General features: G+C 39.9%; 1 protein-coding gene across 1 annotated transcript; it reads left to right on the top strand.

Moving 5' to 3' along the window:
* The first annotated feature begins 1,942 nt into the window (after positions 1 to 1,942).
* On the top strand, positions 1,943 to 15,573 carry vcam1b (vascular cell adhesion molecule 1b). Its single transcript, XM_063012819.1, has 10 exons — positions 1,943 to 2,012; positions 4,394 to 4,669; positions 4,772 to 5,077; positions 6,109 to 6,369; positions 7,207 to 7,479; positions 8,596 to 8,874; positions 11,360 to 11,662; positions 12,507 to 12,779; positions 13,360 to 13,620; positions 14,229 to 15,573. Exons 1-10 carry the CDS (start codon positions 1,949 to 1,951, stop codon positions 14,393 to 14,395), a joined length of 2,463 nt encoding a protein of 820 aa, XP_062868889.1. The 5' UTR covers positions 1,943 to 1,948; the 3' UTR covers positions 14,396 to 15,573.
* Positions 15,574 to 15,880: the final 307 nt, after the last annotated feature.

The raw sequence follows: 15,880 nt of genomic DNA, 5'->3' as shown, positions 1-15,880 counted from the left end.
TTTATTCAACTTAAACTCATTTTAATAGAAATAGAATAGAAATGTGAACATTCCTTATGATCAGATTTAGGGAATAATTTACACAGATATTAAAACGTTAGTTGGATTATAATACAGTGAAATTCACTACCACTAATAACAATAATACAATTACAGTACTTACAGTATACAGTAGATTACTTAATAATGGTTGGTGATGTTATAAAGCTAACGTCTTTATACTAGCACTCATTGCTTTGTGATGGTTGGCTGCACAAGTGGGTCTCCAGTGCCCTCTGTCTAGTATGGTATCAGGCTTGTATCAGACTAGTTCATGATAATGAAATGTACATTGTGATGTTGTTAATTCTTGGTCTTTTTTGTCTTCTGAGTCCATCCACAAGTCCTATCATAACACTGCTCTTTAATTTCGGTCATGTAGGCTCCCCATGACATACCCAAAGTATTGTAACTTGCTGGTTCATAATTTATTTTATTCATTTACAGAAATATAACATCAGAGAATCATCATAATGCTTTTTTAATGTTCTGCTTTCTTCTTTAAGCCATTTTTTCACTTGGAACATTCCAATCTCTTACCACTGACGTTGTTTTCTTGGATTCTACGTAAATGGCTGCTTATTTTATTTAGCTGGATGCAGCCAATTTTTCAAGGTCACCTAGTGTACCATCTGTGTGTATGTGTGTGTATATGTGTGTGTGTGGGGGGGTGATGTTCACGTACCATTATGAGCACTTGTAGCACACTTTAGCAATCACTATAATACACGGTTTGTCTGAGTGAACCTTGAGCCAGCCTTCTGATTGAGCTGGTGGCTGGTTTAGCAACTAAACTCTGTTAGTTGCTTTAAAATGTTACATACTGATGAGCTAAATGTCTGAACTGTTTCGTAGATGCTATTTGTTAATTGACAATCAGTTGTATTTGAATGTAGTGTTATTATTTCATGGTTTTTTGTCTATATGTGCTCACCTAATGAGTGTAATATTGAACAGATGTTAGTAATAGTTCATTCTAATGTTCCTGTGCTTTCACCTCAAAATGAATCACTGGTTATAAGAATGTCATTAATTGTGGGTTTGTGATGGTGGTACAAGAATCGAGGCCGTTGCAAAGAAACTCTAATCTCATCATCTCTAATAACACAAGCAGAAATGTCCCTCTTTATCTCACTATTATTTCTCCCTTCCTGCCACGTGAATTTCCATCCAGTCCTACATTTGTGCAAAAGTGAAAGTTACAGAGGAAACCTCGTCTGTCCTGTAATAAACACTCCACATGATACACATCTGAACAGAAGGGATTTTCTTCTGTATGATGGTTAATCTGCTATTTTCTAGAGTGGATTAGCAAACTGAAAATAACAAACTGTCCCATTTTTGGTGGAGTTTGGACGTGTAAATCATTTGGAACAGCAGAGGGAGCAGTGTGTGTGTGTGTGCGTGTGTGTGCGTGTGTGTGTGTCTCCACCCAGCATTAAATACTCACTGTTGCTAGATTGGGATTTTCCTTATTAATTACATGAATACAGCAGAGTGTTATTTAGGTTGCTGGTAGTTTTAGTTTGGCTGATTTTGTTGAATGTCCACCAACAATCTGCTTTTATTTTAGTTACGATTTTTTATTTAAATTACACACTTTAGTCAGAAATGTAAATATTACTAATATTATTTGAGCTCAGTAAGGGTTCATGAACAAGTATAAAGTGGGTAATAATAAATTCCAGATTGCTTCGATTACAGGCCCCTACCCCCTACTAGGGGAATTTTATGCAGGAATTTTTAAGTGTTTGAAAGGGGGTGTGTTACTCCCTCCTCTGACCCAAATACAGCCCCAGTCCCTGATATAAAGCCCCTCAGACTAAGATGAACCTTTGTACTTACTGACTCAGAGACTCTATTTAATTATTGAGCATCAGATCTGTTCGTGGATTTACAGAAATTCAACATGGTTCCTGAGCTCAGATTTGTTCTGACTGTTCTTCTGCCTCTGTTCTCCTGTCACACAGCAGGTAAGTGATGTTTATGCTTTCAATATTCATTCATTCATTAATTCATTAATTCAAGAATATAATTTAGAAAGACTGGTATAGAGGATGTTACAAATGGTGCAACTGTCAAGTCCTGAAGGGAAGCTAAACATTTATTCTAATGTATTTATATTTAATGTGTTAAATATCAGGCAACAGGTGAAGTAGCTTTAAGAGAATAAAGGTCATATATTAATATATATATATATATATATTTTTTTTTTTTTTTTTTTTTTAGTTGATTTTGTTAAGCATAAATATATTCCTATTGTTATTTCAATTTGGTAAGGGTCACGGTGCCATCCCTCTTTCCTTAGACATAACCAGTTACGCCTGTGTAGCTGTCAGGCCAGCTGATAGCACTGCTGAGATTCGCTCTCAGATCTGAGTGATTAGCTATTAGAAAGTAAACCACATGACAAGTGAGTGACGTTTATATCAGCAGGCTGCATGTTATCAGACACAGTACACAGTCCATCAACATGTTCTCAAGAGTGTAAGAGCCAGGAATATCTTTATTTAGTTGTTCTTAATGACCACTGAATGAAGCTGAATTTTCTTTCACTATTACTATTACTGTGTGTGTGAGTTTACTGTCCCTTCTGTGGTTACTTGGATACGTATTTCCAACAATCCTGTAGATCCTTTCTTTGTGTTGAGCTTAACATGTTTTGTGTTATGTTTTCTTTGGGGTCCCTGAGACCCCAGAGTCTCTTTAACAGCTCACAAAATATCCTGGGCCCTTTTTCAATCAGCCTGATGCTTCATGACTATTCCTAATTTAATAGAAACTGCAGATAAACTATATTTTATATATGAATGTATACACTTCTGTGTGGGGTCTCAGAGATGGCAGAGCTGGAAATACATGATTAAAGGCAAAGTATTTTTATATGTTTTTAGAATGGCATTGAGGGTACAGCTGACTCTCTCTCTCTCTCTCTTACACACACACACACACACACACACACTTACAACCCTTAACAATCCCCCACCTCTTTCTTTCTGGTTATTTTGGTTAATTAATTTGGTTAATTTTGAACTCAATGTAATTGTATTTAATCCACACAACACTGGGGTCTCTGTGAACCCAAAGAAGAAGGCAGTCAAGTCAATATTAATGTCAACAGGACACAAGGGTTAAGTCAGTAGGTAGAACTGATTAATTATAGCTGGTTGATAGGAGGGCGGCACGGTGGCTCGGTGGGTAGCACTGCCACCTCACAGCAAGAAGGTCCTGGGTTTGATCCCCAGGTGGGGCGGTCCGGGTCCTTTCTGTGCAGAGTTTGCATGTTCTCCCTGTGTCTGCGTGGGTTTCCTCCGGCAGCTCCGGTTTTCTTTCACAGGCTAAAAACATGCAGTCAGGTTAATTGGAGATATTGCCCTATAGGTGAATGGGTGTTTGTGTGTAGTCAGAATAGACCAGGACAAGGATAAACATGGTGATACATTACAGATTACAGTTCTGATTTGTATTGAGTTTTTAATCCAGATTCTGCTCCTCATTTTAATTTAAACCGTTTTCATTAGAAATCAGTGTAGAAAAGCAGTTTTGCTGTTGGTCGACAATGTACATTTGTGGACTAAAGTTGATTGTGATTCTAATCAGAATGGCTCTGTTACTGATGCTGGTTCATCCATTGATTCTAATCTAGATTGTTATGATCCTCAGTCTGATTTTAATCCCAGTTCTAATTCTGATCCTGATTCAAATCTGCATTTCTAGCCACTTAGGTGGCGCAGCGGTAAAACACACACTGAACACCAGAGCTGGGATCTCGAATACATTGTATTGAATCTCAGCTCTGCCTTGCCTTGAACGATTGACCTGTTGTTCAGATAGGGGTGGGATATTAAAAGCCGGATAGGGTCTCTCTCATATCTGCAATTCCGACTCTGCTGGCTGATTGATGGTGCTGTACACAGTGCTGATCCACATATGCACTCGTCAAGTGTAGGTGATAAGATGCATACGGCTGCTGCCCACATGTCGGAGGGGGCGTGGGTTAGCTTCGTTCTCTTCAATCTGAGCAGGGATCGGCATTGGTGGAGAGGAAGCATGATGCAATCGGGCAATTGGATGCGCTAAAATGCATAAACAATAAATATATATATATATATATATATATACTGTATATATACAGTATATAATCTGCATTTCTGTAGGGAGTTTGATTCTAATACAAATCCATTTTTAGTGCTGTGTTTAACAAGTGGTTTCCTCATCAGAGATAAGTAAACTGTTCTGTAATAAACTGTTCTACTCTTAGCTGAGAATGTAAAATCGAGGAGCAGAGTTTACAGACAGTAATTGTGATTCTGATCAAGATCTTAATTCTGATTCTGACTTTTTCATCATGCAGCTTCATCCATCAAACTGGAGCTTAGTCCGAAGAAAGCTCTCTTTCAGATAGGGGACAGGGGGGAGCTGACGTGCCAAATGGATCATTGCTCCGAGGAGATTAAGTTCTCATGGGGGGCACTGATGGACAAACCCCACTATGGTGAAGCTCACTTTTACCCCACAAAATCTACTCTGGTCTTCTCCAGCGTGGCCAAAAAACATGAAAACATAATCAAGTGCATGGCAAAATGCAAGGATGTGGCCACACAAGCTTCTGTAGCAGTCAGAGTGTACTGTAAGTTCATCTTTATTTACTCAGTCACTCAGTAAACAATATTATAGTTTATTTATTCATCTGAAATCATTTTGTGTTTGTCTGACCTGTTGTCACTTTCAGCTTTTCCAAAGGACCCAGTTATCACAGGACACGACCAGCTGGTACCAGGACAGGAGAATACTTTGACCTGCAAGGTTTCTGACATCTATCCGGCAGAGTACATGGAAGTGAATTGGCTGCGGGGAGATAAGGTGGTTGAAACAAAAGAGGGAAAACCTGACATGGAGTCCATTCAGTCCGATTATACATTCACACCACAAAGTGACGACGACGGGCAGCAGATTACGTGCCGAGCCTCACTCGCGCTCAGCGGATTAGCATCAGAAAAGAGCAGCAGGGAGACCAACGTGTCCATGGTTTTACTCGGTACGTTCTCAACAGTGCTGCGGTCGACACGGAGAAGATCTTACATGGAATTGTAAATTATATCAACTGATCACACTCCCCCAAAACTAGGAACACATCTATATATTCATTCTAATTAAAAATACCATAATAAATAGTTTATTGAAGTTGCTGTCATGTCCTCTCACCATTTTAACAGCAAACTGACAAACCTCTATTAACTTTGACAAATTTTGTCACATGTAGATACAAATGGGACTAATAAAAAGCCATAACATTAAAACCACCTCATTGTTTCTACACTCACTGTCCATGTTATCAGCTCCACTTACCATATAGAAGCACTTTGTAGTTCTACAATTACTGACTGTAGTCAATCTGTTTCTCTATATACCTTATTGGCCTGCTTTCACCCTGTTCTTCAATGGTCAGGCCCCCCACAGGAACACTACAGAGCAGGTATTATTTAGGTGGTGGATCATTCTCAGCACTGCAGTGACACTGACATGGTGGTGGTGTGTTAGTGTGTGTTGTGCTGGTATGAGTGAATCAGACTCAGCAGCGCTGCTGGAGTTTTTAAATACTGTGTCCACTTACTGTCCACTCTATTAGACACTTCTACCTAGTTGCTCCACCTTGTAGCTGTATAAGTGTATGATTAACAGCAGGTAAACATTCTAAAAATACAATCTAGTAACTGTAGTGTTAATGTACACTGCTAACAAAGCCACAGCTAGCAAGCTGGCAAACTAAAGCTAAACAACATTTTATTCACTTCATTACTACAGTTTATTTTTGGGCCAGTTAATAATCCCTCTAATTGCACTAATCCTAATAACATTATGCGAATAAAGCACATCAGACTAACCTAATTATTATTTAGGAATTATGACTGATTATGTTAGTCTGAAAGTCTCTGTTTTAAATGATTTGATAACTAATTTGACCCACATTTGTATAATCAGATCTAACCAGAATCAGCTGTTTTATTTCAGGTTGACTGTAATGTTTATGTAGCATCATGCTAACGTTCCCTGTTGTGTTTCTCTCAGCTGCACCTCACAATGTACGAGTATCAGAACCCAGATCGGTTGCGGTCGGCTCCAGTCTCTCACTGAGATGTGAGGCGGATGGAAATCCGAAGCCTGTGTTTACATGGAGGTTCATCGGTCCTGCTGGGCGCTCGGTCGTAGTGGGAGAGACTGAAACTCTTTCTCTGTCTGACGTGACTTTGTCTGATTCTGGGAGGTATGAATGTGAGGCCAGCAACAAACTGGGAAGAGAGATGGTCAGTGTCAACGTTACTGTTCAGGGTTAGTTTTGGTTTATTATTTATGAGTAATAAAGAGTGGAAAAGAGAAATGACACATGCGTTTCTCTCCTGCATCTTCAGTTTTGCTTTTATGGCTCGTCAACTCGTCAAACAAAAATTATTATAGACTTTATTTACTCCATGATCATGACACATGATGGTGACATCGACATCCATTTGGGAGCCTCTGGTTACATTTACCACACAATCACCCATTTCCCAATTCTTCACATTTTGGCCAATTTCTATGTAGTTGGACATACCCAGTCCACCTACTGGTGGTGCACTAAATGGTGGCAGAAAACCAGCGTCCAAGAATCCAGACAAAGCGAACCAAAGTCCTCAGAGCAGTTGAAGGTCATGATCAAACTTGGGCTCCTGGAGCTGTGCAGTGCCAAGACTACCTTTTTTTGTCCATTTTTTGCCAAATTTATATGTAGCTGGATATACCCAGTCCAACTACCGGTGATTGACTGGAAGGTGGCAGAAAACCAGTGTCCACAATCCACAGTGTCCATAGAAAATCCATGTCTTGACAAAGCGAACAAGTCCTCAGAGGAGCTCCTGGAGCTGTGCAGCATTAATATATACCTGCTGTGCCACTGTACCATGTCTAATTTAACAATCATGTACTTGTTTAAGTAAAGTTGAATTTAATGTTGTAGAATTGCTGTTACTTTAACAAGTAATGTAAAACTTAATTTTTGCCACCACAAATTCACCTTAAAGTAGCTGCGCCAAACAAAAGATACAAAATCGACTTTATTTGTTCTTTTATATCTTTAATAAAATATCTAAAATACATGATATTTATAACCGGTTTGCTGCTTCATTGCAGGTCCTCCTGTGAACACAGTGATCTCTGTTTCTCCCTCCAAGCCAAAGGAAAATGAGTTGATAACGATCCTCTGTGTGAGTGACAGCAATCCGAAGAGCCGTCTGGTCCTGAGCAAAGTGCTGGATGGGAACCAGACAGAGCTGGTATCTGAACTTGGACCTGAAGTCTCTGTAATTCACCACCATGCCAGAGTCGGTGACTCCGGCCTGTATGTGTGTGAAGCCATTAATGAGTACGGGAGTCAGAATACCAGCATTCACGTTAATGTAGAAAGTGAGTCGTTTAGTACAAACCTTTTAGGCTTGATATTAGTTTTAATCGTACCATCAGCATTTTGCTATTTCATGTGTTAAAATCATCCCATCAGAAAGCGTTCACTAATGCTTGTGATTAATTGTTGTAAATTTGATCACCAACAATGACGTAGCCTTTAGATACATTTAATGTTCAACAAATAAGGTTGATTTCTGTTATTAAATCTAAATTTTGACTTTAGCTAGATGGCAGGGATTGGGGATACAACCAATCTCTTGGTAGCACTGTATTTTCTGAGCTTTTTGCTATTTCTAGGCACTGTTTTTAGAACAGGTGAGATGGCATTTCTGTCTACCCTGTTAATAAAAGCCCATGTTTGACATCTTTGTGTGTATAAAGTTGGCTTTCTATGCTGTTGATCTGCCCATTAACACTGCATTTGCAGCAGTTATGTGATTGGCTTCTCATATCTAAAACAAAGCACATGACAGCCAGTGATTACACCGACTAGGCACCGACTAGGCATTCTGACCACTGACAGGTGAGGTGAATAACACTGATTATCTCTCTCATCGCTAATATCTCTTATTAGGCAGCAAGTGAACATTTTATCCTCAAAGTTGATGTTAGAAGCAGGAAAAATGGGCGAGCGTGAGGATTTGAGTGAATTTGAGGGCCGAATTGTGATGGCTAGACGACCGGGTCAGAGCATCTCCAAAACTTCAGCTCTTGTGGGGTGTTCCCGGTCTGCAGTGGTCAGTATCTATCAAAAGTGGTCCACGGAATAGAACGGTAGGCTCGTTGATGCACGTGGGGAGCGAAGGCTGGCCCGTGTGGTCCGATCCAACAGACGACCTGCCGTAGCTCAAATTGCTGTGAAGTTAATGCTGGTTCTGATAGAAAGGTGTCAGAATACACAGTGCAGCACAGTTTGTTGCGTATAAGTATTAGAAAGTGGTCATAATGTTATGCCTGATCAGTGTATACACACTGTGCAGCTGATTTTTATGATTAAAATTTAAGGTACTGTAGGTCTGTTTTACTCATCAGCTGGTGTAACTTTTAACCACTTTACTGTTAATGAATTATTGTGAATGTTTTTGATTTACACTTTTGTTGCATTACCCCTCACAGCTCATCCTCTGGAGGTTTCCATTCAGCCCAATGGAAGTGTGATCCCAGTGACGCGAGGTTTCTCAATGACTCTCTTCTGCCAGGCTTCAGGCTGTCCTCACCCTCAGATGATTTGGTCAGAGGTTAAACATTTACCATCACACACATGGGACAGTAATCAGACAACTGTATCTCAGCTTGGACCGTGGACTGTGGAGCTGGACGATGACCAAGCTTTCATCTGTGAGGTTAAATGTGGATCTGTGATAAAGTCCAAGCGTGCAGAGCTGAAGGTTTTATGTGAGTATCATTTATTTAGTACAGTTCTAACATTGCAGTCTAATTTAAACACATTTCTTCACTTTAAAAATGAAGTAACTTTTATTCCATGTCTGGAATGTTTTGTTTATTTGTTCATGCTTAATGTTTACTTGTATTATTTAATGTAAAATTTGAATTAAGGCTTGTGTTTAAAAATGTACAAAGCAATTGCCATTAAAGCTCAATTCCCAAACTTATATAGAATTATCTTCAGTCATAATTAAGTGAACTGGCCCAGGTGGCGCAGCAGGATATTCCGCTAGCACACCAGCACCGTGTCTGCTGCAGGCACCGGCAATTATGCCCAGTAGATGGTACCCAGCTGACCGGTGGCAAAGCTGAGTTTCGAACCGAGGAGTTCAGCGTTGCCACCGTTCGACTGGGCGCCATCTAGCGGGCATAATTCCTGGTGCCTGCAGCAGACACGTTTCTGCTAGTGCAGTATGCCGGACTATGTGGGTGGGGTCTTCAAACGCTGTGTAAGGACCCTGATTAGCAGATAGAGAGGCACTTGGGCAGAGTGCATAGGTGAAAAGGGTTCCGCTAAGGGCTGTGCGCCGGTCGAAGAAAACATGAGCAGCAATAAACTCACATCGACCGCAATCAGGGATCCTTTAGCAGTGGAAGACAAATTGACTACACTAAATTGGAAGAAATTGGAAGAAAATGCATAAATTAAATATAAAAAATAAATAAATAATAATTAAGTTAACTGATATGTCACTAGCACACACCACCACGACAGTGTCAGCCAAACTTTCCTGTCATAGAAGGATTTTGCTTTGTCTTTTTAGCAAACATATATTGACTTCCATTCCAGAGTGGTTGGTCGTCAATGTTTTGCCTTTTTTCTTAATAACACTAAGGACAGTGAAGATTGAGAGCTGAAATTGCATCTTTTCTGCTTCGTATGCATTCATGGACTTCATTTTTAGATGCATAGTTGTAAGTCTTTACAGCTGTAAGCTTTGAAAACACAACAACATTTCAGTACTTCAGTATTTGGCCTTAAGTTGTTTAAACAAATTATTAATTATCCAGAATGTCACATATTGTCAAGAAAAATTTACAAGAAACTTCTGGGAATCGTCTTTTCCCCGTCGTATCTTCTTGCACAATGCCTGAAATCAAACACAGGGAGTAGATAAACCAAACTGAGAGGAACATTATGTAATCCAAGACTCATCCAAGACAGTAAAGTATACGATACATTTTGAAAGCAGTTTACTCATGACTGATAAGAACCATTAACTGATGCTTCTTCTGAATGAGGAGGAGGAAAGAGAAGCAGGGATGATAAAAGCCTTTCCAAGGTTATTGTAATGGGAGTAGTTATGAGCTCTAGTACTTCAACACTTGGACGTTGAGGTCATTAAAACTTCTTTTAAATATTCTGTATTTTCTCAGCTATTGTTACACAAGCATAACACCTTCTTTCTGCCAAATGGACTCCCAAAGCCTTTGTGCAATCGGGTAAGCTCCTCAAGGGGTGGGTGGTAGTTTAATCCACCCCTGTTATAATATAAAGGCATACACCGAGCAGGCATAACATTATGAGCACTGACAGGTGAAGTGAATAAAACTGATTATCTCTTCATCACGGCACCTGTGGGGGGGGGGATATATTACACAGCGAGTGAACATTTTATCCTCAAAGTTGATGTTAGAAGCAGGAAAAATGGACGAGCGTGAGGATCTGAGCGAGTTTAACGAGGGCCAGATTGTGATGGCTAGACGACCGGGTCAGAGGATCTGCAAAGCTGCAGCTCTTGTGGGGTGTTCCCAGTCTGCAGTGGTCAGTATCTATCAAATGAGTTCCAAGGAAGGAGCAGTGGTAAACCGGCGACAGGGTCATGGGCAGCCAAGGCTCATTGATGCACGTGGGGTGCGAAGGCTGGCCCGTATGGTCCAATCCAACAGATGAGCTACTGTAGCTCAAATTGGTGAAGAAGTTAATGCTGGTTCTGATAGAAAGGTGTCAGACTCCATGCCTCGACAGGTCAGGGCTGTTTTGGCAGCAAAAGGGGGACCAACACAATATTAAGAAGGTGGTCATAATGTTATGCCTGATTGGTGTATAACGAGGATATAGGGTAACAAACAACAAAAATCTGTGCAACATACAAGGCCAAATCAGTCAGCTAACAATATAAATTTACATTTATATCAACTCAACAGGCTTTTTTATCAACTCAACAGACTGGGTTTAGCTGAGTCAGTGTTCAATTAATTTAGTTTAGACCCTGAGATTTTAACACTAAATTCTCTCTATTAAAGTAAGCCAGCTTTGTTTTGATAATACACTAAAACTACAGGCTGAATTAACCACTTCCTCCTCCTTTGATGAGTAAACTGCACTAGACTATTTGTTCAGCTGTCTCTTTGAAGCACTTCTGTTAAAGCATAAACCAGACTTAGGACTCATTTATCATTGTTAATCAATGTTTCTCATTGTCTTCATCAGCCTTCCCTTCAGAGCCCACCATAGAGAGTTCTGGACCTTATCTGGACGGAAAAGTGACCAACCTGACCTGCGCTGTTAGTGAAGTGTACCCAGCAGACCGTTTCCATATACAGTGGCTGGATGGGGAGACGGAGCTACAGTCGGTCCGCGGCTCCTTCTCAAACGAACTGGAAGTCATAAGCTCGACTCGGAGCTATCAACTGGACAGCAGGATCCAAAATAAGACAATCACCTGTAAGGTCTCACTGGAAATGGATGGTGTATTGATGGAAAAGAAAGCATCTACTACTCTGACTGTGCACTGTAAGTCATTTTGGTGTTTTTGCACCATCATTATATCACCACAATGTGTAAAGTACTGAACGTGTATAATTATGTTTAATCACAGTCCTAACAATGTAAATGCGGTCTTAAGGATCTAATTACCTAAAATGTGTGCCAACCCTTCTATCACCTACAACCCTACCTATTGCAGCTCTCTGTGAGTGAATTTAGAATCAATCTGGTATTCTTTTGGACAAAATGGGGAAGTAATTAAGCAATAAAAGTGTATTATCTGAAGATACAGCTACACCAATTATCCAAAAGCATGTGGATGCCTGGTCATGGGATTTAGACAGGTGTTATTTGAAATGTGAACTCTTCCCCCTTTGCAGCCACAACAGCCATTTTTGGTTTTGTAGTGTGTAGAAATGTGTTCCTATTTAGTCAAAAGAGCCCAGACACTCATTGTAGGCAGTTAAGGTACTGATGGTAATCAGAAGGTGAGAAGGTTGCTGATTCAAGCCTCACCACTGCCAGGTTGCTGCTGTTGGGCCTTTGAGCATGGTCCTTAACCCTCAACTGCTCAGACTGTATACTAAATGCCAAAAATGTCATGGACTAGCCTGCAAAGGAAGTAACAATTCAAAAGGTGCTTGAAGGGGTTAAGATCAGGGTCACTGGAGGTTCTCCGCAACAAATTTGTCAAAGACTATGTCTGTCGTGGCCCAGTTGAAGAAAACAGTTTGAGAAACATAGCTGTAGATTCATCTAAGGTGTAAAACACCTACCTGAGTTTACCACTTTATGGACCAGCATATCTTTCCTCAAAGCAACACTGTAATACTGTTCGACTGTACATGTCTGTTTTGTTTTGTTTTTACAGATGCCCCCAGACAAACCGTGATTATTGTAACCCCTCAGGAGCAGAAGGAAGGGGAACCGATGAGCATCTCCTGCCTGACTGACAGTTTTCCAACAGGACAAGTGATCTTAAGCAGGGTGCTGGATGGAGAAAAGACAGAGCTGGTGTCTGGTGCAGAGTCTCAAATCTCCTTTACCATTCCCTCTGCAAAGCTGTCAGACTCTGGCACCTATGTATGTGAAGCTGCCAATGAATATGGACATCAGAAGGATAGTGTCCAGCTAACTGTGCAGGGTAAGAAGGATATAACTCCACTTAACCTTCACCATGTTGTCAGGCTGTGAGTGTGGTAGTGTCCTGAAATCTAGATTTGGAAGACTAGTGTATGCTAATCCATAAAACATAACATGTCAGCTATTATCAAAGCTGTCGAGAGTTCATCTGACAGGCTGTGTCACGTACACAAACACACATATACACAACAATGGGTATTTTTGTTCCCTGAAGTTCTTTTGTGCACCTTGTCCACTCAGAGCCTTTGGAATATTTTTTTATGTAAATGGAACCTCTGATTTCCAGACCAGACTAAAGCAAGATTTAAAATCCTAACATTAAAAGTTCCTACACAACTTCTAATGTTTACACATATATCGATTTTCCTGTGTTTTTTTAGCTTAGCTTGTGTTTTATACTTGTCAGTGGATGTTGTATGTAAGCAACAAGCTGTTTGTCTGATGTGAGCTGCTGTAACAAAGAAATGTCCTGCAAGGGATCAATAAAATATCCATTTATCTATCACACTGCTTCATTTTCTTAACCAAAAGTATACCTGTGTGTACCAGATCGTTTACCACATCTTATATCTCTCCTGCAGCACCTCCCAGGAACACCACTGTTAGCATTTACCCATCAGCTCATGTGCAAGAGGGTCAGAACATCACGATCTGCTGCCATTCTGTAAGCTTCCCACCGCCTGCCATCATGCTGAGGAAGCTGGACAGTGATGTGGACATCTACTCACCTGATGGTACCTTCCTACTGATCAACCTCACTCCTAACGACACGGGTCTATACCAGGTTAATGTTACCAACTCCCTGGGCTACGAGACTGAGGTCTTCAGAATTCATGTCATGGGTGAGTAGAAATACGTTGTCTTTGTATTAGAATAGTATTTTAGTAGTTTTTAGTATTAGAACTGGATGATATCTGGCCAGTATATGTGTAATATTTAAATTGACGATACATAAAAGCCTGTTCACACACAGACACAAACAAGTATGCAAATATGTACCCACACATCAGCTTGAATAACACATTATATATATGCTGGTTCAAACTTTTTGTGTAGGTATCTGCACAGCATACAATTGCACACATAATATGTTTTGTGAATTGCTGCTGTAACACTGCAATTTCCCTTCGGGGATCAATTAAGTAATCAATCAACCAATCAATCAATCAAATGCAGATTATTTTTATTTTTGACTGGTAATATTTGGTGAAAGTGTGCTACTTTTTACAAGATCTTATTTTTATTAACCCTTATTAGTAAGTTTGGTTTCGTTCGACTGAGTTATTAATTGTTGTGATATGCCAACATTCTCACAACCTCCAACAAAATCAGCCAACAGCCTTAAGAAGGCTGAACAATCTGGTTTCATTATGAGTATCTGTGCAATATGTTGTAAAAATACTATTTATAAACCTAATAGTATGATATCTTCTTGTTCATTGAACTGTAGAGACACACTCCAGTCCTTTCCCAAGTTCCACCTACTTCGTAATTCCTGCCATCGGTCTCGGAGTTCTAGCCTCAGTAGTTGGCATGCTGGAGTATCTGAGGAGGGCGATGAGGAAGGGCTCCTACGACCTGACCGAAAGCAAACCGAGACCTGCGCAGACTGTGTAAACCAACCTGGAGTCAATCAGCCTCTACTGAACTGAAAGCGTTGAGTCTCCTGCACTGAATCAATGTGTAACTGAACTGAACGGAATCTGACTCCCCTGAACTAAGTGCAACACTAGTGACCTGTATCAGGTGTAATTACTCCCATGAAGTGAAGCAGTCAGACTTGATTAAACTGAAAAAGGCTTCACTGAACTGAATCAGCGCCGACTGAACTTACAAACACTGAATTTTCTTTCTCACTTTTTTCATTTTTATCAAGGTCAAGGAGTCGCGGCAGGTCCGGAAACACCGGACGCAAAGGCATGAATACACTGGACAGGGTGCCAATCCATTTAGGGCTTTGACCATCCCCCCACTTCCCCCCAAACATATCCAATCATGTCTGTGTGTTGACGTCTGGTGGGCTGATAGCACTGCTGAGATTCAAACTTGGATCTTAGCTCTTGTGGACTAGCAAAACTGGCTGCTGGGGTACCCAAGTGCACAAAGTTAATAATGAATTAAATAAGCATGTTGAACTTTTGTAGTACCTGTCTAGCAGAATCAGATTCCACTGTATAAGAGAAATATATGTGAATACATCAGACTCTGCTGAGCAGAATCAGACTCCTAAACCTTTATCTAAACTAAATTAGACTAATTAGAAATGTGAATTGATTCCTGATTCCAAATTCAACTTTATTTCTGAACCTGTTTTTTACTGTTTCTGACTCCCTTAAACTAAATTAGCTCTGCTAAAGTAGAATCTGGTGAATGAACGAGATTCTGATTAACTAAACTGGACTTTACTGAACTGACCTGCACTCAGATGAGTCAGACTGTTGTGTGCAGTCAGTGTGTTGTTCTGATCAGTAGTATTACATGATCTGAGCCGGGTATGAATGTATATAGCATGTTAACATGTTGGTGTATATATTATTTTGCTGTATATATATTTTAGTTACTCTTTTGCAGGTGTATGTACAGTATATAATATGTTGTGTGTTATATTTTCTGTCCAAATTGTCAAACTGAGGTCCAACATTGTGTTACAATTCTATTGCATTTGGCTTCATTTTAGAGATGCAACACCCATTAAGCTTATAGCACTGATGATGAGGTAAGGTTTGATAAAAATATATAAATCTGACTCTTGTGTAATTTAGTGCTTGTATATAATGTTTGTTTTGTTCCTGTCTGTGTGAAAATGATATTTTTTATCCTAATAAATATTTATTATATAAACAGTGGTATTCGGATCTAACCTAACCGTGATGTCGGCTGAAGTAGAGGGATTTCTCATTTGGATTTTGAGCAAAACTTTATGCTTTCACTTCGTTTCTGAATTCAGATATTACAGGAAGCTTAAGGAGACTTAATGAACAAAACAGGAAGAAGTCGTTAAAAAAGTAACTTTGTGGAAGTGGAATGAAAAATATTTATATGGAAACAGGTTAAACTGTTCCAGACATTATAAAACAAAGGGGAGGCTTTGTTGTAGAGGTT

The sequence above is a fragment of the Trichomycterus rosablanca genome, chromosome 17 (assembly GCF_030014385.1).
Source record: "Trichomycterus rosablanca isolate fTriRos1 chromosome 17, fTriRos1.hap1, whole genome shotgun sequence".
Classification (NCBI taxonomy): Eukaryota; Metazoa; Chordata; class Actinopteri; order Siluriformes; family Trichomycteridae; genus Trichomycterus; species Trichomycterus rosablanca.
This window is presented reverse-complemented; position numbering and strand designations above follow the sequence as displayed.